The sequence below is a fragment of the Embiotoca jacksoni genome, unplaced genomic scaffold, assembly GCF_022577435.1.
Source record: "Embiotoca jacksoni isolate LCO1_2020_lvr unplaced genomic scaffold, fEmbJac1.0.p SCAF_79, whole genome shotgun sequence".
NCBI lineage: Eukaryota > Metazoa > Chordata > Actinopteri > Embiotocidae > Embiotoca > Embiotoca jacksoni.
The window spans coordinates 514,019-535,270 of record NW_027185435.1 but is presented as its reverse complement, the minus strand read 5'-3'; the positions used below and the strand labels follow the sequence as shown (position 1 = coordinate 535,270).

The following is a 21,252-nucleotide window of genomic DNA, read 5'->3' as shown; positions in this document are numbered from 1 at the left end:
ATAGATAGATAGATAGATAGTTACTTTATTATCTGCAGATGGTTTATTATCTATCTATCTGTTTTATGTTTTGCCGTGACACTGGGTTGATATGGGTGAGTTGTGACAGAGAACCAAAATAGACACGCCTGTCCACCACAGCGAAACATGAAATAGACACGGCTGTGGCTATCCAACTTTTAGGTGTGTCTATTTCACACTTTTCAGTGACACAGTGACACTGGGTCCAGGACGGTCTCCCACCCAGTCCGTAAGACAGAACCAGAGGAACAAACACACCTATTCTTCTTTAAATTCCACATGTATCATTCCCAGACTCATACTCACTGTCACTATAATTGTCTCGCAGGACTTTTCCAGCACCGTTTCCCAAACATGAAGACAAATCAGGCCTTTGCACTCACTGCATGGGCTCAGGGACACTTGTGAAAACCATCGTCTGTGAACACAGTTCATCGCTGCGTCCACAAATGATGTTAAAACTCTCCAAAGAAGAAACCAGATAGAAACATGATCCAGAAACACCGCCGCCTTCTCTGGACCGAGATCATTGAAGATGGACTGAGGTGAAGTGGACAACTGTCCTGAGGTCTGATGGATCACAATCTGAGATTCTGTTTGGAAATCATGGACGCTGCATCCTCCAGGTTAAAGAGGAGAGGGACCATCCAGCTTGTTATCAGCTCAGTTCTAAGGCCAGCATCTGTGATGGTACAGGATGCATTAGTGCACATGGCATGGGTAGCTTGAACATCTGGAAGGAAGCATTACTGCTGAATGATATATTCAGGTTTTGGAGCAACATATGCTGCCATCCAGACAACGTCTCTTTCAGGGAAGGTCTTGTTTATTTCAGCAGAACAACGTCCAACCACATTCTGCACGTATTCCAACAGCATGGTTCTCTAGTAGAAGAGTCCGCTGATAAACTGGCCTCCTGCAGTCCAGACCTGTCACACCTGGCAAATATTTTTCATAAAACAATAACATGTCTCAGTTTCAACATTTAATATGTTGTCTTTGGTATAAATATAAATACATATATATCTATATATATCTATATCTATAGATATAGATATATATAGATATAGATATAGATAGATATAGTCCCCTAATTCCAGCCATGATTAAATATCAGGAATATCTCAAACACAGCTATGTTTGGGTGCAGTTTCATTGGCAGGCCTGTGGTGCAGTAAGGTTTCCAGTATACGCTGGCAGGCCATAGTGTCCTCAGGTACTCAGTCAGATCCACCCCTCACTCCTCCCCTGCTTCACTCTTTTGTCCAAATATGGTCACTTCTGGTTCCAAAAAAAAAAAAAAAAAGACGCCAATGACTTGTGTTATTTTATAATTTTGATGTTTTCAGTTCTGCCCCGCACTGTAGAAGTGAATCAGTATTTTGATTGGTCCTGTAAAGGTTCCCCACAGGTGTGTGCTGAGTCAGCACCTCGCAGACAGGCCAGGAAAAAGTCATATCAGGGACAGAATGTACGTTTGATCAGCTGCGTGTTTGTCCAGCAGCTGCATTCATGAAGGTCAACGATTCAAGAGTGACAGAAAATGGGAGTGTTGCCGATCACCTGTGTAGATCTGTGTGTGTGTGTGTGTGTGTGTGTGTGTGTGTGTGTGTGTGTGTGTGTGTGTGTGTGTGTGTGTGTGTTCAAAGAACTGATGGTTTATATCCTTATTTCACAGTAAAACACAGTCACAGATCTTTTTACTGTAAAACATGGACTGATGGTAAAAACAGAAACAGGCTGACTGCAGATTAAGATCAATATTTATTCTTTTATTAATTTGTATTTAATCAAGCTCACAAGCCGTTATTTACATTTTATTCAAATATGCAAATATGTCAATCAGCAGTTTCTCATTAGGGTCAGTACAAAAGCTAATTTAACCAAATTCTCACGTTGATTCAGAAAGCACAGATTTAGTTTTGCATGTTGATTAAAAGCTGCATCAGTCGGCTTCATTTCCTGGATTTCCTGCTGGAAACAGAAGGACGGTTTTAAAAATAATGAAGGAAACACATTGACATGCACGTTCAGTAAGACTTTTGAAATGTCTGTTACTTCATGAAAAACTGAATTTATTCCTGATTGTGGTTTTTATCTCTGGTTTGACGGCGTGCTGCCCTCTCACCTCTCATGTTTTTTTTTTGTTTGTTTCTATGAATAATAAAGATTAGAGTTTGATGTCAGACTTTTAGACTGATTGGCAAAAAAAGCATTTCTGATGAACATGAAATCAATAAATCAATGAAATGACAGAATATATATCTGTTCGACGAAATAAAAAAATCACAAAGATGATGATGTGTACATAAAGTCTCCTTGAAATGCTGGTTAAATTGTAACAGCAGATATGTTTTGAAGAATGATTATGTTTCCTATCACTATTAAATTGTTGATTAACACCGTTGGCACCATGACAGTAAGATAGAAATGGATGTGAACTCGGGTCTCTGGTATATACTCATGCCAACCACCTCCAGCTCGCTCTGATTCATATACTGGATGTGACATTTCATTTATGAATATAATCCAGACAGAGATTATTTTACAGCTAGATATATATTTTGGGATAGGAACATTATTTCTTGGAAACACTGTTTGGTTATAGTTAAAGTAAACATCCAAACCCACTGACTTTCATTTCCAGAAGATCTGCTTTCTTTGCAAAGGTTTCCCCTCATGTAGGGATGCAGTTTGACCTGTAATGAATTAAAGAAGTTAAAAAGACTGAGTTGATGTCCCAGATTGAAGGTGGATCTGAGGAAACACCAGAGGTGTTCAGCTGGTTAGGAAACCGGTTTCGTACTGCAGTTGTAGAGGCGTTGCACTCGCAGGATGTCGTTGCGACTCATCTGGGTGGCTCTGCCGATGGCCACGTTGGCGTCGGGGGTGGGAATGATGGTCGGCTCCCTGTTTCTCGAGAAGGCAAACCTGTGGTAACAACAAACAGCTGGGATGAGAGGTTTGATCTCAGTCTCAGCAGAGAAAAACCATCAGATCCTCTTCATCGAACACCCAACCTGCAGCAGACAGACCCAGTTACAAACCAGCTGGGCAACAAAGTGGAACATTAGGAGCCAGATATTTCCCCATCACAGATATATGAGCCAACGTGGTATTACTGCCCTCTGTGTGACAATGGAGGACGTTTCAGCATCTATGGAAGTGGATTTTAAAAGAAACCAGCAGGAGGATGGAGATCTTTTCCTCAAACATCACTCACAGACTTAAGGAACTATTAGCATTAAAGTCAAGATGTTACAACAGGATCACTTCTGTCCTCATCTAATAGATAGATAGATAGATAGATAGATAGATAGATAGATAGATAGATAGATAGATAGATAGATAGATAGATAGATAGATAGATAGATAGATAGATAGATAGATAGATAGATAGATAGATAGATAGATAGATAGATAGATAATAGATAGATAGATAAATAGATAGATAGATAGATAGATAGATAGATAGATAGATAGATAGATAGATAGATAATAGATAGATAGATAGATAGATAGATAGATAGATAGATAGATAGATAGATAGATAGATAGATAGATAGATAGATAGATAGATAGATAGTTACTTTATTAATCCCACAAGGGGAAAAAAATTAACTACAGCAGCATTTATAGATACAGGAAAGAAATAAAATAACAGCAAAATATTAAATATAAAAATACACAGTATATACAATAAAATAGAATAATTAAATTAAAACTAACTAAACAATTGTGCAAGGATTTAAACAATATCAAAGAGAAAACAAAATCTTCAGCGAGCATGGCACAGAAAGCCTGTGCATGTCTCTGTTTACAGATCTCAGTCCAGCCCTTGTTGCTTCTCCACTATTATTGTGAAAGAGTAACTTTGGAAGATCCCCACTCAATTTGTCTGAATGCAAGCCTTTAATTAGCTTCAGCTGAGCTTTAGAGTGAACATTTGCACACAATGAGGACTCTGTCCCTCGTCTCCTCGCTGGACACTCTCATGTCTGCCATGTCAGGAGAGACACTGACTTACAGCATCCAGTAAATCTTCCAACGTACACGTGGACGTTGATTTAAGACAAAATGTGTGTCCTTAAAATATGCTGATTTATTTATTGCGTGAATGTTCAGTGAGTGAAGTGAGACGTCACCTTCCGTAGTGCATCACCGAGTTGTAGTCGTAGGGAGTGTTGAGGTTCCTTGTCCTGATTCTGTCAAAGTTATGCTCCATTCCTGCAAGACAGTCACACATGTCATGTTCTTTTATTGCTGAGTTATATTTGGGGAACACCTTATTCTTTGTATTTTTTAACAAAAGCACGTTAAAAGCTCCATCCACATTCTCCACACTGAAAACCTTGTTGACATTGTTGCTGAAGACGTGTCTGGACTGGGACCCACCACGAATGACGTTCTGCAGCAGGATGCGAACGTGCATGTCCCTGTCGGACCGGGTCTGTTCGTGGTTGAAGCCCAGAGCGTGGAGCAGCTCGTGTTGGATGATGGACTGGAACACGCAGCCATTGCGACTCAAAGACACCGTCTGTCCATTCCCACGACGCCCGACGAACGAGTAACACCTGGAGGAGATGAGGAAATAAAACACCCTCAGCAGAACTGTGACCTGAGAGCAGCCAGCAAACAGGAAGTATGAAGCACTCAGACTTTGTGGGGTGTTTACCCTGAGCGAGACTGGATGTTCACGAAGTCTCTCTGTCTTTTCTGGGGCACGAAGCGGATGCAGGTGGATTCAGCAAATGACCTCAGACCTCGGACGATGGTGTCTCTCTGTCTTTGGGCTGGACAGGAAAAAAAACGTTGTTGTTGTGAGCTAATTATTCATCATGCATCAGTTTAAAATGAGACTTTGAGGCAAAAAAAACATAAAAACCATGAAAAGAGTGCAAAGGCCTGATTTGTCTTCATGTTTGGGAAACGGTGCTGGAAAAGTCCTGCGAGACAATTATAGTGACAGTGAGTATGAGTCTGGGAATGATACATGTGGAATTTAAAGAAGAATAGGTGTGTTTGTTCCTCTGGTTCTGTCTTACGGACTGGAGACCGTCCTGGACCCAGTGTCACTGTGTCACTGAAAAGTGTGAAATAGACACACCTAAAAGTTGGATAGCCACAGCCGTGTCTATTTCATGTTTCGCTGTGGTGGACAGGCGTGTCTATTTTGGTTCTCTGTCACAACTCACCCATATCAACCCAGTGTCACGGCAAAACATAAAACAGATAGATAGATAATAAACCATCTGCAGATAATAAAGTAACTATCTATCTATCTATCTATCTATTTCATGTTTTGCCTTGACACTGGGTTGATATGGGTGAGTTGTGACAGAGAACCAAAATAAAAGGCTTTCTGATACTTGCAGTACTGGTTGGAGATGCGGTACGGTACGTAGACGTTGCCATCGTTGGCTTTCGGCCACAGGCAGTTTCGAGCTGTGCAGGGATCGGCGTTCTGCAGACCTACGGGCACTGCTATGTCTCCAAACATCACCAGAGGTTCATCCGAGTTATTTCCTGCATAGTGTTTTGAGGAAAAATTATTTTTGAACCTGTAAACAGTTTGAATGAACACTTCAGCTCTGTGCTTGTGTTTGTTTCTCCAAAGAGAATAAATGAAGCAGCTGCAGAGCAGATGAACCTACCAACATTAGCGTTGGCCTTTTCTAACAGCGCGGCGATGCCGACATCCTCATCCTCCATGTTGTTGCCTGGGGAACAGACACAGTCGGTTCAGGTTTCACTCACATGATGTTGGATATTCTCACAGCACGGCACTCAGATACGACTGCATGTTACAGCAGCACAAAGACATGAAGAGGTCAGAAAACAAAAATGGGGCTGTTGGAATGGGATCAGATGATTTTTTTTTTTTTTTTATATTAAGAAAAAAAAGTATAGAAGAAATAAAGAGATAATAAATAAAAGCTATTCTCAATGTTTACATTTCAATACCTGAGACTCCATTATTGAAACAATATTTGCCTGGAAGTGCAACTCAGTGCGGTATTAATAAATTCCAAGCACGCACAAAAATGATGTAATTAAAGTGCAGATGAGAGTAAAAAATACTGAGATCACATATAGATCTTCTTACCAGAGTTCCCATCACTTTTTTCAAAAGGAGCCTGTAATAAAAGAAGTTGTTTAATAAAACAACGGTCAAAATGTTTGAATGCCAGATTTAAGATTATAATCCATCATTAAATTCAACAATTTCCTCAAATTCATATAAAAGTAGTATATAAATCAATATCAATATAACATGTCCTTCGACTGCTGATCATTGTATGTTTTTAATAAATTTCAAAATTGGGTTTGAAAATATTCCATTTTTATTGCATGAGAGATGTCAGAAGTCTCCATGTGTCCATATGAATGCAACGTGTCTGCTGGTTCTTACCTGTAGAGTAAAGCTGTGGACGGAGCAGAGGAGCACACTGAGCACAGCAGTCTGGAGGATCATGGCTGGTTACTGGACGGCAGCAGCAGACCAAGAAAACACCTGAGAGACACTCAAGTGCTCAAACTTATATAGGTGGTGAAGCCAACTGCCTTTCATCCTAATATGGTGCACAACAAAGACATGTTGACAAATTCAGATGTACTGGAAGTGGCAGTTATTACTTAAAGGGGACTGTGTAACACTTCAGTGTGAAATCAGACTGGCTGCTTTGTATCACAGTGAAATGTGAATATATTTCTACCTATTCATATTTCTAAAAACTACTAAACATTGCAGTCAAATGCTGCAAATAAAACATCTTTATGATGATATTTACCTTTTTATTCTGTTTCTGTTGTGACACTACAGGCTGCACAATTACACAAAATCTTGTGATTCAAGTTACAAAAGCCTGTTTTGTGTTTGTGTTACTTCTCCACATTGAGACACAGTTGCACTAAATGTTTGGTTCACAGTCTTACAAAAACAGCAGCAATGATGTGGTGAGAAACTGACATGAATAAAGGTGCATTTGTCATTTATTCCTATTAAATTATTCAACATTGTCTGAGATCTAATTATTTGGTCATCCAAAACTAACACAACAGCAAATTAGTTTTTTGCTCCAGCTTTAATCTGACATTTGACTTTAACTGCTGCTCAGTGGGGTGGCTCAGTTTGCAGTGGTTAGCATTGTCGCCTCACAGCAAAAAGGTTCAAAACTCTTAAATTAGTTATTTATAATTATGTAATCATTCTTATACAGCTCTGTATCACCTGAGCAGTCTCAAAGCGCTTTACAGTTTGCATTCACACACACATTCACACACCTCACAAAGGGCTCGCTGGCCATCAGGAGGAACTTGTGGTTCAGTGTTTTGCACAAGAACACGTTGGCATGTGGACAGAAGGAACCTGGGGTTTGAACCCCCAGCTTAAAGATTAGTGTGCAACTTGCCAAAGTAAGTCTCGCTTCTTTTCACACAGTGATCCATGTCTCACTTTGAAAGGAACATTTAGGGGCAGTTAATTCAATTCAATTCAACTTTATTTCTATAGCGCCAAATCACAACAAAGGTTATTTCATGGCACTTAACACATTAAAGTCCTTACATCAGAACTTTACAATATTATACAGAGAAACCAACAATTCAACAATTCCCACATAAACTAGGAGGAAAAAACTCCTCTTTAAGGGAGAAAAACCTCCAACAGAGGGAAGAAAAACATCCTTTAACAGGAAGAAACCTCCGACAGAACCAGGATCAGAGGTGGAGAACATCTGTTAACAGAACCAGGATCAGAGGTGGAGAACATCTGTTAACAGAACCAGGATCAGAGGTGGAGAACATCTGTTAAAAGAACCAGGATCAGAGGTGGAGAACATCTGTTAACAGAACCAGGATCAGAGGTGGAGAACATCTGTTAACAGAACCAGGATCAGAGGTGGAGAACATCTGTTAACAGAACCGGGATCAGAGGTGGGCAGAGCATCTGTTAACAGAACCAGGATCAGAGGTGGAGAACATCTGTTAAAAGAACCAGGATCAGAGGTGGGCGTCCACCTGCCTCGACCGGTTGGGGTGAGAGGAGAGCAGAGAGAGAAAAGGACAGCATAGAGATAGAAGAGAAGAACTGTTGGTGGAGACGACAATCACAGAGCAGAGACATGCAGCTCCATGACGGAACATCTGGAAAAGAAAGAACAGAAACTACACGAGTGAAGGAACTGAATGGAGACAACAGATAATAAGAAGAAACTATGGGAGAGAAGAAGATGGTGAGGTATGAGTCAGTTAAAGAGTAGGAGGAAAGAAAAGAAGCTCAGCATGTAACGAGGTCCTCCAGCAGCCTCGGCCTATAACAGCATAACTAAGGGTTGGTTCAGGTCTACCTGAGCCAGCCCTAACTATAGGCTTTATCAAGAAGGAACGTTTTGAGTCTAATCTTAAAGCTAAAGAGGGTTTCTGCCCCTCCAACACAAACTGGGAGCTGGTTCCACAGGGGAGGAGCATGAAAACTGAAGCTCCGCCTCCCATTCTACTTCTGTAAACTCTAGGAACCACAAGTAGACCAGCGTACTGAGAGCGAAGTGCTCTGCTGGGATTATATGGTTCTATAAGATCTCTAAGATATGATGGAGCCTGGTCATGTAGAGCTTTGTAAGTCATCAAGAGAATTTTAAATTCTATTCTTGATTTAACAGGAAGTCAGTGAAGAGAAGCTAAAACTGGAGAAATATGATCTCTCTTGATAAATCCCGTCAGTACTCTTGATGCAGCATTTTGGATCAGCTGCAGGTTTTTAATGAGTAATGTGGACATCCCAACAACAAGGAATTACAATAATCTAGTCTAGAAGTAACAAACGCATGAATGAGTTTTTCTGCATCACGCTGAGGAAGGATTTTCCTGATTTTATTAATATTACGTAGATGAAAGAAGGCAGTTCTGGAGATTTGCTTTATATGGTGTCTAAAGGACAAATCCTCATCAAAGATGACTCCAAGGTTCCTCACAGTTTTGCTGGAGGCCAAGACAACGTCATCTAGAGTAACTAAGTAATTACAGAAAGAGTTTCTGAGGTGTTTAGGACCAAGTACAAGAACTTCTGTTTTGTCTGAATTTAGAAGCAGGAAGTTTTTGGTCATCCAGGCCTTTATGTCTTTTAGACAGGCTTCAAGTTTTACTAACTGATTAGTTTCATCTGGTTTTATAGAAAGATATAGCTGAGTGTCATCTTCATAACAATGGAAGTTGATGCAGTGCTTCCTGATGACATCTCCTAATGGAAGCATCTACAAAGTAAAAAGTATTGGGCCTAACACTGAGCCTTGTGGAACTCCATAACGAACTCTTGTTTGTCTGGAAGACTCATTGTTGACATGGACAAACTGGACTCTATCTGATAAGTAGGATTTGAACCAGTCTAATGCAGTTCCTTTAATCCTCGTAACGTCTTCTAATCTCTGTAATAAGATCGTATGATCAATCGTATCAAAAGCAGCTCTGAGGTCCAGAAGAACAAGTACAGAGACGAGTCCATTATCTGAGGCTAATAAAAGGTCGTTAGTAACTTTCACCAGAGCTGTTTCTGTGCTATGATGAACTCTAAAGACTGAACATCTTCAAACAGATCATTCCTTTGTAAATGATCACAAAGTTGATTTGAAACAACTTTTTCAAGGATTTTAGAAATAAACATCAGGTTGTAAATTGGTCTGTAGTTTCCTAAAACAGCTGATCAAGAGTTGACTTTTTAAGTAAAGGTTTAATTACAGCCACTTTAAAAGCCTGTGGTACATAGCCGGTTACAATAGATAGGTTGATCTGATCTAATATGGAAGTATTAATTAAAGGGAAGACTTCCTTAAAAAGTTTAGTTGGGATGAGATCTAACAGACAGGTAGAGGATCCAGATGAAGAAATAATTCTAGTTAACTCAGAGAGCTCAACAGGAGAGAAATGTTCCAAGTTTACATCTGGTCCTACAGTTGCTTTCAGGGCTGCTGTTGCTTAGCAACACATCAGTGACGGTGTCAGGAAGGGTCGGCCCGATTCTCTCCCTGATAGTAAGAATTTTATTAGTAAAGAAGTTGATGAAGTCATTACTGCTGAGAGCTGAAGGAATAGAGGACTCAACAGAACTGGGACTCTTTGTCAGCCTGCTACAGTAATGAAAAGAAACCTGGACTTGTTCTTGTTGTCCTCTATTAATGATGAATAATATAAAGTCCTGGCCTTACCAAGAGCTTTCTTATATAATATTAGACTCTCCTTCCAGGCAGGTGAAATTCTTCTAAATTAGTGGAACTCCATTTCCTTTCCATCTTTCTAGTCGCTGCCTAGCAGAGCGTAGTTCTGAGTTGTACCACGGAGACAACTTCCTCTGGTTCATGACTCTCTTCTTCAGAGGGGCGACATCATCTCGAGTTGGAGCAGAGATACTGCAGTCATCTGACTCTGTCCCCTGGAAGACATCTGACTCTGTCCCCGGGAAGACATCTGACTCTGTCCCCTGGAAGACATCTGACTCTGTCCCCGGGAAGACATCTGACTCTGTCCCCTGGAAGACATCTGACTCTGTCCCCGGGAAGACATCTGACTCTGTCCCCTGGAAGACATCTGACTCTGTCCCCTGGAAGACATCTGACTCTGTCCCCTGGTTTCACTAACTTCATGTTAAATAGAGTCTCCAATAACCAGAGTTGGTTTCTCAGCAGGTGTTTCACAGAATGTGGAACATCAGTTGGAGACGTGAAGGTCGGTGGTGAACCGTGGGCTTCTTCTTGGGACGATGTCTCCTTCGTACTGTCCCCCGGCCGCCCGGCTGTTCGGGTGCTGCGGGGGACCGGCTAACTAAACCTATATCCTGGACAGCTGTACACCCCCTCCCCCCACCCCCCTCCCTGAGGAGCTCCTACTGCTATCTGGTTGTGTAGCATGGTGCACAGCAGTGATTCTAATTCTATGACCCTCCAGAGCCCTAACTACACTCCTCCTCCTCCTCCTCCTCGGTGACCCTGGCCTCCAGAGCACTAACTACACTCCTCCTCCTCCTCCTCCTCGGTGACCCTGGCCTCCAGAGCCCTAACTACACTTCTCCTCCTCCTCCTCCTCCTCCTCGGTGACCCTGGCCTCCAGAGCCCTAACTACACTACTCCTCCTCCTCCTCCTCCTCCTCGGTGACCCTGGCCTCCAGAGCCCTAACTACACTTCTCCTCCTCCTCCTCCTCCTCCTCGGTGACCCTGGCCTCCAGAGCCCTAACTACACTACTCCTCCTCCTCCTCCTCCTCCTCCTCCTCGGTGACCCTGGCCTCCAGAGCCCTAACTACACTACTCCTCCTCCTCCTCCTCCTCCTTGGTGACCCTGGCCTCCAGAGCCCTAATTACACTTCTCCTCCTCCTCCTCCTCCTCGGTGACCCTGGCCTCCAGAGCCCTAACTACACTCCTCCTCCTCCTCCTCCTCGGTGACCCTGGCCTCCAGAGCCCTAACTACACTCCTCCTCCTCCTCCTCCTCCTCCTCCTCCTCGGTGAGCCTGGCCTCCAGAGCCCTAACTACACTCCTCCTCCTCCTCCTCCTCCTCCTCCTTAGATTTAACAGTAGAATTGTTCAAGAAGAGCAAAGGTGAGTTTTAACTTGAGATTAGAAGAAGTGGAGAGATTTAGATACGTATATATATAGATATATATAGATAGAGATTTAGATACGTATATATATAGATATATATAGATAGAGATTTAGATACGTAGAATTCAGGAAGAGAAGCTGAAATAACAGAAGTAACACTAGTCACAATGTTTGTAGACAGGAAGTGATGTCATATGCTCACCGTGACGTCAGACGAGATCAGCCAATGGAGTTACAGCTCCATATAATATTTGACCATCTGAAACTTCTTCTTGCAAATACTTTTTACTTTCTACCTACTTTGAGAGTTTTTGTTTGCAATGAAACATGTTTTAATTGCAGTGCCAAAGGTTTCCTCTCAGATATGTCTGACTGGACTTTTAAAATAAACCCCATCAGTGCTCACTATAGTCTGATAGTGTTGTTCAGCCTTTCTCTCACATGAAGTCTAGAAGCCCTGACAAACCACAAGCAAACAGGTGGTGATAATAAACATGAATGAATCCAGGTGTGAAACAAAGACTCGTTCATGACACCATATATTATCAGGTGTACATTTCAGGTACATATAATGAACATGATGTTAGTCCCTGTACATTCAGCCACGATGGCCACAGCTACGTTCAGAGCTTACTTTGGGTCTGACTCAGAGACAAGGAGAGTGACAAACAGTAGGTGAATATCTTTTTTTATTCATTTTTATACTTCATCAAGCTTGCAAGCAGTTATTCATGTAATTCAGAGAATCCTGTTTATTTCTCTTTAGATCAGCACAAAAGCTAATTGAACCAAATTTGATTAAAGCACAAGATGCATTTTGTGATTTTGCATGTTGATTAAAAGCTGCACCAGTCAGCCGCGTTTCCTCTCGATTTCCTGTTGGAAGCAGAAGGAAGATGTTAAAACTAAGGAATGAACATGGATATGAACACACACTCAATCTTCGAGCCATATGGCAACAGTAAGAGTATGAACAACTGAATACAGTATACAGCTGTGTTCAACTCAATATTACACTTACTGTAGGTCACATTGATGATGATGTGAACATACCAAGTTCAAACCTTCGACTCACTTACTTTCATCGTCAGAGGAAATGGTTTCATGGCTCAGGTCCACGTCTGGAAGCTTCTGCTCCTGCAGTGAATGAATTCAAAAATCAGAGCTGCAGAACAGTTTCATTTGTTTGTGAGATGGCGACACTGAACATAATCATACGCAGGTTTTAGTCTTTGCTGGACTGAGTTCAGTTGTCTGCAGGACGGTCAGAGGAAACACTGCAGACAAACACAGAAACAAGTAGGCAGTTCCTTTGTTTGGAGGTAGTCATCCAGTCAATTAAAAAAGATACTTACAGCAGCCATAAAGACGATTCACCCGAAGGATGTCGTTGGAACTCATCCGGGTGGCTTCGCCGATGGGCACATTCGGATTGGGAATGGGAACGATGGTCGGTTTTCCGTTCCCACTGAAGAACTTCCTGTAGTGGAGACAATACGTGATTAGAGGTCTAAACCGTACATCTACCAGCGTGTCCTGTAGTTTACCTCTAATCTGCTCAGAATGTCTTCTTCATCTGTCAACAGTCAGTCTACACTAACTAGTACAGGCCTGTATCAATTTAATACAGGATTACGTTATTTAAAAGGCTCATTTGTTTTATATACAACATGATTTTACGATTAAATAATGATGTTAGTGTACATTGTTGTTAGTTTGATGAGCGAAGTGAGACGTTACCTTCCATAGTGCATGACAGAGTTGTAGTCGTAGGGAGTGTTGAGGTTCCTTGTATCAACCTTCCGAAACTGGGAACTTTTTCCTGCAGGGAAGTCACACACTCAATCAAATTATTTTTTTTAATTGCAGGCTGTCGGTCAAAATGCCGGAAAATGCTTAAAGAGAAAAGAGGGGTTAATTATATCTGCAGGTCATTAATTCTGTACACAAGACTGCTCGCTCATTTTTCACATCTGCAGCTGCTGTACACCTGAAATAACAAGATAAGTAAAGTCATATTTATTTGTTCCCTACATTTTTCACGAGCACTTTGTAATATATGAGACTGATAAAAATCTCTCCATGAATGATAATGTATGTTTATGTTACATGTTATAATTTTATATTTACTTGTTTCCAAAGAAAATTGTGTAAAATTCAAATAAAATCAGAACGTAATGCTCTGAAAATCATGTGAACCCATATATCATTAAAAATAGACCAAAGACAATGTATAAAATGTTGAAACTGAGAAATGTTATTGTTGTATGACAAATATCTGCTCATTTTGAATTTGATGGAAGCAACACGTTGAAAAGAAAAGTTGAGACAACATCAACTAAAGACTGGAAAAGTTGTTTAAAGCTGAAAAAAAAACACCTGGAGAGGTTCACCACTCTGAAAGACCACAGGGGCAAAAAGTGTGACAATCTAAGAATAATGTTCCTCAACGTCAAACTACAAAGAATTAGTGGATTTCATCATCTACGGTTCATAATATCATTAAAAGATTCAGAGAATCTGGAGAAATCTCTGAACACAAGGGACAAGGCTGGAAACCAATATTGGATGGTGGTGATCTTCGGGCCCTCAGGCAGCACTGCATTAAAAACACTATTCTGGAGTGGAAATCACTGCATGGGCTCAGGAACACTTGTGAAAACCATCGTCTGTGAACACAGTTCATCGCTGCGTCCACAAATGATGTTAAAACTCTCCAAAGAAGAAACTAGATAGAAACATGACCCAGAAACACCGCCGCCTTCTCTGGACCGAGATCATTGAAGATGGACTGAGGTGAAGTGGACAACTGTCCTGAGGTCTGATGGATCACAATCTGAGATTCTGTTTGGAAATCATGGACGCTGCATCCTCCAGGTTAAAGAGGAGAGGGACCATCCAGCTTGTCATCAGCTCAGTTCTAAAGCCAGCATCTGTGATGGTACAGGAATGCATTAGTGCACATGGCATGGGTAGCTTGAACATCTGGAAGGAAGCATTAATGCTGAATGATATATTCAGGTTTTGGAGCAACATATGCTGCCATCCAGACAACGTCTCTTTCAGGGAAGGTCTTGTTTATTTCAGCAACTGTTGAGCAGCTGAAATCTTCTATCAGGCAAGAATGGGACCACATTTCACTTTCAAAACTCCAGAAACTGGTCTCCTCAGTTCCCCAACGTTTACAGAGTGTTGTTAGAAGAAGAGGTGATGCAGCTCAGTGGTGAACATCATCCTGTCCTAAATTTATAGCGATGTGTTGCTGCCATCAAATTCAAAATGAGCAGATATTTTTTATAAAACCATACAATTTCTTAGCTTTTACATTTGATTTGTCGTCTTTGGTCTATTTTCAGTTAAATATGGGTTCGGGTGACTTGTAAATAATCAGTTGTTTTTATCTACATTTTTCACAGCGTCTCAACTATTTTGGAAACAGGGTTTTAGTTTTTTCTGTAAGAGTGAAATGGTTTCGTGCTGATTTGGAACGAGCCTGATTATTCACCGAGTCAAAACAGTGTTCGTAACGTGACCCACCACGTTTGATGTTCTCCCACAGGATGCGAACATGCTCGTCCCTGTCGGACCGAGATTGTTCATGATGGAAGCCCAGGGCGTGGAGCAGCTCGTGTTGGACAGTTCCAAACACAGTACAGCCTCTGCGTTGCAATGACAGGGTCTGGGAACCACGCTGACGTCCGAGAGATGAGTAACACCTGAAAGAGAGGAGTAAATAAAGGAGCTCAGCAGCCCCATGAGAATCATATCACACTGCTTCACTTTACCCGAGACACACTGTCTGATGACAAATCTGCAGGCTCTGACTGGAAAAAGAGACTGTGATGCATTCATATCTGCACATCGTGTGGTTCGTACCCGTCGTCAGAATAAATGTTCAAGAAGTCTTTCTGTTGTGTCTGGGGGATGAAGCGGATGCAGGTGGACGCTGAAAAAGACTGCAGGCCTTTGATGATGGTGTTTTTCTCACTTTGGGCTTGACAGAGAAAAAACATTTATTCATCATTTTATTGAAATCTTCTGATTGATCCTGTATGGAGTCTGGGAGTGGCCATACAGAGAAAAAAAATTAAATTTCAGATGGGAACTAGTTAGTACACTTGGGAGTGATTAACTATCTTTGAAATTGATTAAGTATATTTGGGAACGATTTTGTATCTTTTTTGAACAATTTAGTTTCTTTTATGAGCTATTTAGTATTAGGTGGGAATGATTTAGTATCTTTGGGAACGATTTAGTATCTTGTGAAAATGATTTAGTATCTTTTGGAACAATTTTGTATCTTGTGACAATGATTTAGTATCTTTGGGAAAGATTTAATATCTTTGGGGACAATGTGGGTTATAGGAACGATTTAGAATATCTTGAGGATGATTTACTATTTTTGGAAACGATTTATTTTCTTTGGGAATGATTTCGTATCTATTAGGAATTATTTAGTATCTGTGGGAAAAATTTAGTGTCTCGTGGGTACAATCTTTAACTTGAGGGAAGGATTTAGTATCTTTGGGAATGATTTTGTATCTTTTGGAGAAATTTAATGTCTTTTTGGAATGATTAAGTATCTCGTAGGAATGATTTGGTATCTCGTGGGAACGATTTAGTATCTGGGAATGATATAATATCTTGTGAGAACGATTTAGTATCATTGGGAACGATTTAGTATTTTTGGGAACGATTTAGTATCTTGTAGGAATGATTCAGTATCTTTGGGAACGATTTAGTATCTTGTAGTAATGATTTAGTAACTTTTGGGAACGATTTAGTACATTGTAGGAATGTTTAATTGTCTTTTGGGCATGATTTTGTATCTTTTGGGAACGATTTAGTATCTTTGGGAATGATTTAGTATATATTGAGGATTATTTGTATCTGTATGTTGCTGTAGCGAAAAAATTTCCCATTGGGGATTAATAAAGTAAATACCTACCAACCTACCTACCTACCTATTTCGTATCTGTGGGAATAACTTAGTACCTTGTGGAAACAATTTAGTATCTGTCGGGCACAATTATTATCTTGTGGGAAGGATTCAGTATCTTTGGGAACAATCTAAAGTCTTGTGGGAACAATTTTGTAACTTTGGGAATGATTTAGTATCTTGTGAGAATAATTTAGGTTCTTTGGGAATGATTTACTATCTTTTAGGAACAATTTAGTACGTTGTGAGAATGATTTAGTATATTTATGGAACAATTTAGTATCTTTGGGAATGATTTATTATCTTGCTAAAAAGATTTAGTATCTTGTGAGAACGATTTAGTATCTTGTGAGAATGATTTAGTATCTTTGGGAACAATTTAGTATTTTGTAGGGACGATTTAAACTCTCTTGAGAATGATTTACTATTTTTGGGAACGATTTAGTGTCTTCAAGAAACAATTTAGTATGTTGTGGGAAAGATTTAGTATGTCATGCAATGTTTAAATTTTTCTTTCTCTCTATGGCGACTCCCGGGCTCTGTAATCCTGCCACTATATGAAGGAGAGACTTTTAGATGCAAACCCAACTACTACTCCCACTGATGTTAATGAGATGAACTGAAAGCCCTTTCATGAAATATCTTCACTGACACCAAAATTAAAGGCTTTCTGATACTTACAGTACTGGTTGGAGAGGCGGTAAGGTACGTAGACTTTTCCATCTCTGTTTTTGGGCCACATGCAGCCTTGACGTGTGCAGGGATCAGCATTCTTCAGATCTGTTGGCACTAATATGTCTCCAAACATCAGCCGAGATCCATTCAGGTTCTTTCCTGCAAAATGGCATGAGGATTGAAGAGAAAATATTGTCTTCTTTATCTAATTTTCATTGTCACCGCTTTCATCTGAATGCTTTGATGAACATATCAGCTCTGTTTTTAAGTTGATCATTTCACCGGAGGGAATGGATGAAGCAGCTGCAGAGCAGATGAACATACCAGCGTTAGCATTGGCCTTTTCTAACAGCGCAGAGATACTGACATCCTCATCCTCAATGGTGTTGCCTGGGGAACAGACACAGTTTGTTCAGGTTTCAGTTCCATGTTGTAGGACTGTATATTTATGGTATTTTACTGTATGAGAAGTGTCTGAGTCTCACCTGAGTTTTCATCGCTCTTTTCAAAAGAAGCCTGAAAGAAGAAGTTTGGTAAATAGAGTTAAAAAGAAATGGACATAGTGGTATTATCAAAATTAAAGCTGGTAAACTGTTCTACTATAGAAGTTCAAATTGACAATTTAGATCAAGCTGAGTCTTTACTTGGGACGTCCAGAGAGTACACATCAAAATGCTGCATGTTGTCACGTTGACAGCTGTCATGTTGTTGTAAAGTTTTTTAATAAATTTCAAAATTGGGTTTGAAAATATTCCATTTTTATTGCATGAGAGATGTCAGAAGTCTCCATGTGTCCATATGAATGCAACGTGTCTGCTGGTTCTTACCTGTAGAGTAAAGCTGTGGACGGAGCAGAGGAGCACACTGAGCACAGCAGTCTGGAGGATCATGGCTGGTTACTGGACGGCAGCAGCAGACCAAGAAAACACCTGAGAGACACTCAAGTGCTCAAACTTATATAGGTGGTGAAGCCAACTGCCTTTCATCCTAATATGGTGCACAACAAAGACATGTTGACAAATTCAGATGTACTGGAAGTGGCAGTTATTACTTAAAGGGGACTGTGTAACACTTCAGTGTGAAATCAGACTGGCTGCTTTGTATCACAGTGAAATGTGAATATATTTCTACCTATTCATATTTCTAAAAACTATTAAACATTGCAGTCAAATGCTGCAAATAAAACATCTTTATGATGATATTTACCTTTTTATTCTGTTTCTGTTGTGACACTACAGGCTGCACAATTACACAAAATCTTGTGATTCAAGTTACAAAAGCCTGTTTTGTGTTTGTGTTACTTCTCCACATTGAGACACAGTTGCACTAAATGTTTGGTTCACAGTCTTACAAAAACAGCAGCAATGATGTGGTGAGAAACTGACATGAATAAAGGTGCATTTGTCATTTATTCCTATTAAATTATTCAACATTGTCTGAGATCTAATTATTTGGTCATCCAAAACTAACACAACAGCAAATTAGTTTTTTGCTCCAGCTTTAATCTGACATTTGACTTTAACTGCTGCTCAGTGGGGTGGCTCAGTTTGCAGTGGTTAGCATTGTCGCCTCACAGCAAAAAGGTTCAAAACTCTTAAATTAGTTATTTATAATTATGTAATCATTCTTATACAGCTCTGTATCACCTGAGCAGTCTCAAAGCGCTTTACAGTTTGCATTCACACACACATTCACACACCTCACAAAGGGCTCGCTGGCCATCAGGAGGAACTTGTGGTTCAGTGTTTTGCACAAGAACACGTTGGCATGTGGACAGAAGGAACCTGGGGTTTGAACCCCCAGCTTAAAGATTAGTGTGCAACTTGCCAAAGTAAGTCTCGCTTCTTTTCACACAGTGATCCATGTCTCACTTTGAAAGGAACATTTAGGGGCAGTTAATTCAATTCAATTCAACTTTATTTATATAGTGCCAAATCACAACAAAGGTTATTTCATGGCACTTAACACATTAAAGTCCTTACATCAGAACTTTACAATATTATACAGAGAAACCAACAATTCAACAATTCCCACATAAACTAGGAGGAAAAAACTCCTCTTTAAGGGAGAAAAACCTCCAACAGAGGGAAGAAAAACATCCTTTAACAGGAAGAAACCTCCGACAGAACCAGGATCAGAGGTGGAGAACATCTGTTAACAGAACCAGGATCAGAGGTGGAGAACATCTGTTAACAGAACCAGGATCAGAGGTGGAGAACATCTGTTAAAAGAACCAGGATCAGAGGTGGAGAACATCTGTTAACAGAACCGGGATCAGAGGTGGGCAGAGCATCTGTTTACAGAACCAGGATCAGAGGTGGGCGGAGCATCTGTTAACAGAACCAGGATCAGAGGTGGGCGGAGCATCTGTTAACAGAACCAGGCTCAGAGGTGGGCGGAGCATCTGTTGACAGAACCAAGATCAGAGGTGGAGAACATCTGTTAACAGAACCAGGATCAGAGGTGGGCGGAGCATCTGTTGACAGAACCAAGATCAGAGGTGGGCGGAGCATCTGCCTCGACCGGTTGGGGTGAGAGGAGAGCAGAGAGAGAAAAGGACAGCATAGAGATAGAAGAGAAGAACTGTTGGTGGAGACGACAATCACAGAGCAGAGACATGCAGCTCCATGACGGGACATCTGGAGAAGAAAGAACAGAAACTACACGAGTGAAGGAACTGAATGGAGACAACAGATAATAAGAAGAAACTATGGGAGAGAAGAAGATGGTGAGGTATGAGTCAGTTAAAGAGTAGGAGGAAAGAAAAGAAGCTCAGCATGTAACGAGGTCCTCCAGCAGCCTCGGCCTATAACAGCATAACTAAGGGTTGTTCAGGTCTACCTGAGCCAGCCCTAACTATAGGCTTTATCAAGAAGGAACGTTTTGAGTCTAATCTTAAAGCTAGAGAGGGTTTCTGCCCCTCCAACACAAACTGGGAGCTGGTTCCACAGGGGAGGAGCCTGAAAACTGAAGCTCCGCCTCCCATTCTACTTCTGTAAACTCTAGGAACCACAAGTAGACCAGCGTACTGAGAGCGAAGTGCTCTGCTGGGATTATATGGTTCTATAAGATCTCTAAGATATGATGGAGCCTGGTCATGTAGAGATTTGTAAGTCATCAAGAGAATTTTAAATTCTATTCTTGATTTCACAGGAAGTCAGTGAAGAGAAGCTAAAACTGGAGAAATATGATCTCTCTTGATAAATCCCGTCAGTACTCTTGATGCAGCATTTTGGATCAGCTGCAGGTTTTTAATGAGTAATGTGGACATCCCAACAACAAGGAATTACAATAATCTAGTCTAGAAGTAACAAACGCATGAATGAGTTTTTCTGCATCACGCTGAGGAAGGATTTTCCTGATTTTATTAATATTACGTAGATGAAAGAAGGCAGTTCTGGAGATTTGCTTTATATGGTGTCTAAAGGACAAATCCTCATCAAAGATGACTCCAAGGTTCCTCACAGTTTTGCTGGAGGCCAAGACAACGTCATCTAGAGTAACTAAGTAATTACAGAAAGAGTTTCTGAGGTGTTTAGGACCAAGTACAAGAACTTCTGTTTTGTCTGAATTTAGAAGCAGGAAGTTTTTGGTCATCCAGGCCTTTATGTCTTTTAGACAGGCTTCAAGTTCTACTAACTGATTAGTTTCATCTGGTTTTATAGAAAGATATAGCTGAGTGTCATCTTCATAACAATGGAAGTTGATGCAGTGCTTCCTGATGACATCTCCTAATGGAAGCATCTACAAAGTAAAAAGTATTGGGCCTAACACTGAGCCTTGTGGAACTCCATAACGAACTCTTGTTTGTCTGGAAGACTCATTGTTGACATGGACAAACTGGACTCTATCTGATAAGTAGGATTTGAACCAGTCTAATGCAGTTCCTTTAATCCTCGTAACGTCTTCTAATCTCTGTAATAAGATCGTATGATCAATCGTATCAAAAGCAGCTCTGAGGTCCAGAAGAACAAGTACAGAGACGAGTCCATTATCTGAGGCTAATAAAAGGTCGTTAGTAACTTTCACC

The 21,252-nt window shown here is 40.6% G+C and overlaps 2 protein-coding genes across 3 annotated transcripts; both read right to left on the bottom strand.

Moving 5' to 3' along the window:
• Window positions 1-1,766: 1,766 nt before the first annotated feature.
• LOC138215676 (low choriolytic enzyme-like) lies at window positions 1,767-6,587 on the bottom strand. 2 transcript variants are annotated; one of them, XM_069177954.1, is made up of 10 exons: window positions 6,434-6,587; window positions 6,128-6,158; window positions 5,676-5,741; window positions 5,395-5,547; window positions 4,697-4,814; window positions 4,417-4,595; window positions 4,167-4,248; window positions 2,828-2,952; window positions 2,657-2,720; window positions 1,767-1,992 (listed from the first exon to the last, which is right to left on the bottom strand). In XM_069177954.1, the coding sequence occupies exons 1-9, from the start codon at window positions 6,494-6,496 to the stop codon at window positions 2,659-2,661; spliced, it is 879 nt and encodes a 292-aa protein (XP_069034055.1). In that variant the 5' UTR covers window positions 6,497-6,587; the 3' UTR covers window positions 1,767-1,992; window positions 2,657-2,658. The 2 variants fall into 2 exon arrangements, with proteins under 2 accessions (XP_069034055.1, XP_069034053.1); XM_069177952.1 differs by having other exon boundaries at window positions 1,767-1,995; window positions 6,434-6,585.
• Window positions 6,588-12,280: 5,693 nt separating this feature from the next.
• On the bottom strand, window positions 12,281-18,155 carry LOC138215688 (hatching enzyme 1.2-like). The gene is made up of 10 exons (XM_069177965.1): window positions 18,050-18,155; window positions 17,708-17,738; window positions 17,547-17,612; window positions 17,229-17,381; window positions 15,485-15,602; window positions 15,146-15,324; window positions 13,349-13,430; window positions 12,964-13,088; window positions 12,688-12,745; window positions 12,281-12,484 (listed from the first exon to the last, which is right to left on the bottom strand). Coding segments are annotated over exons 1-9 (819 nt in total). The 5' UTR covers window positions 18,113-18,155; the 3' UTR covers window positions 12,281-12,484; window positions 12,688-12,743.
• Between the last annotated feature and the right edge of the window lie 3,097 nt (window positions 18,156-21,252).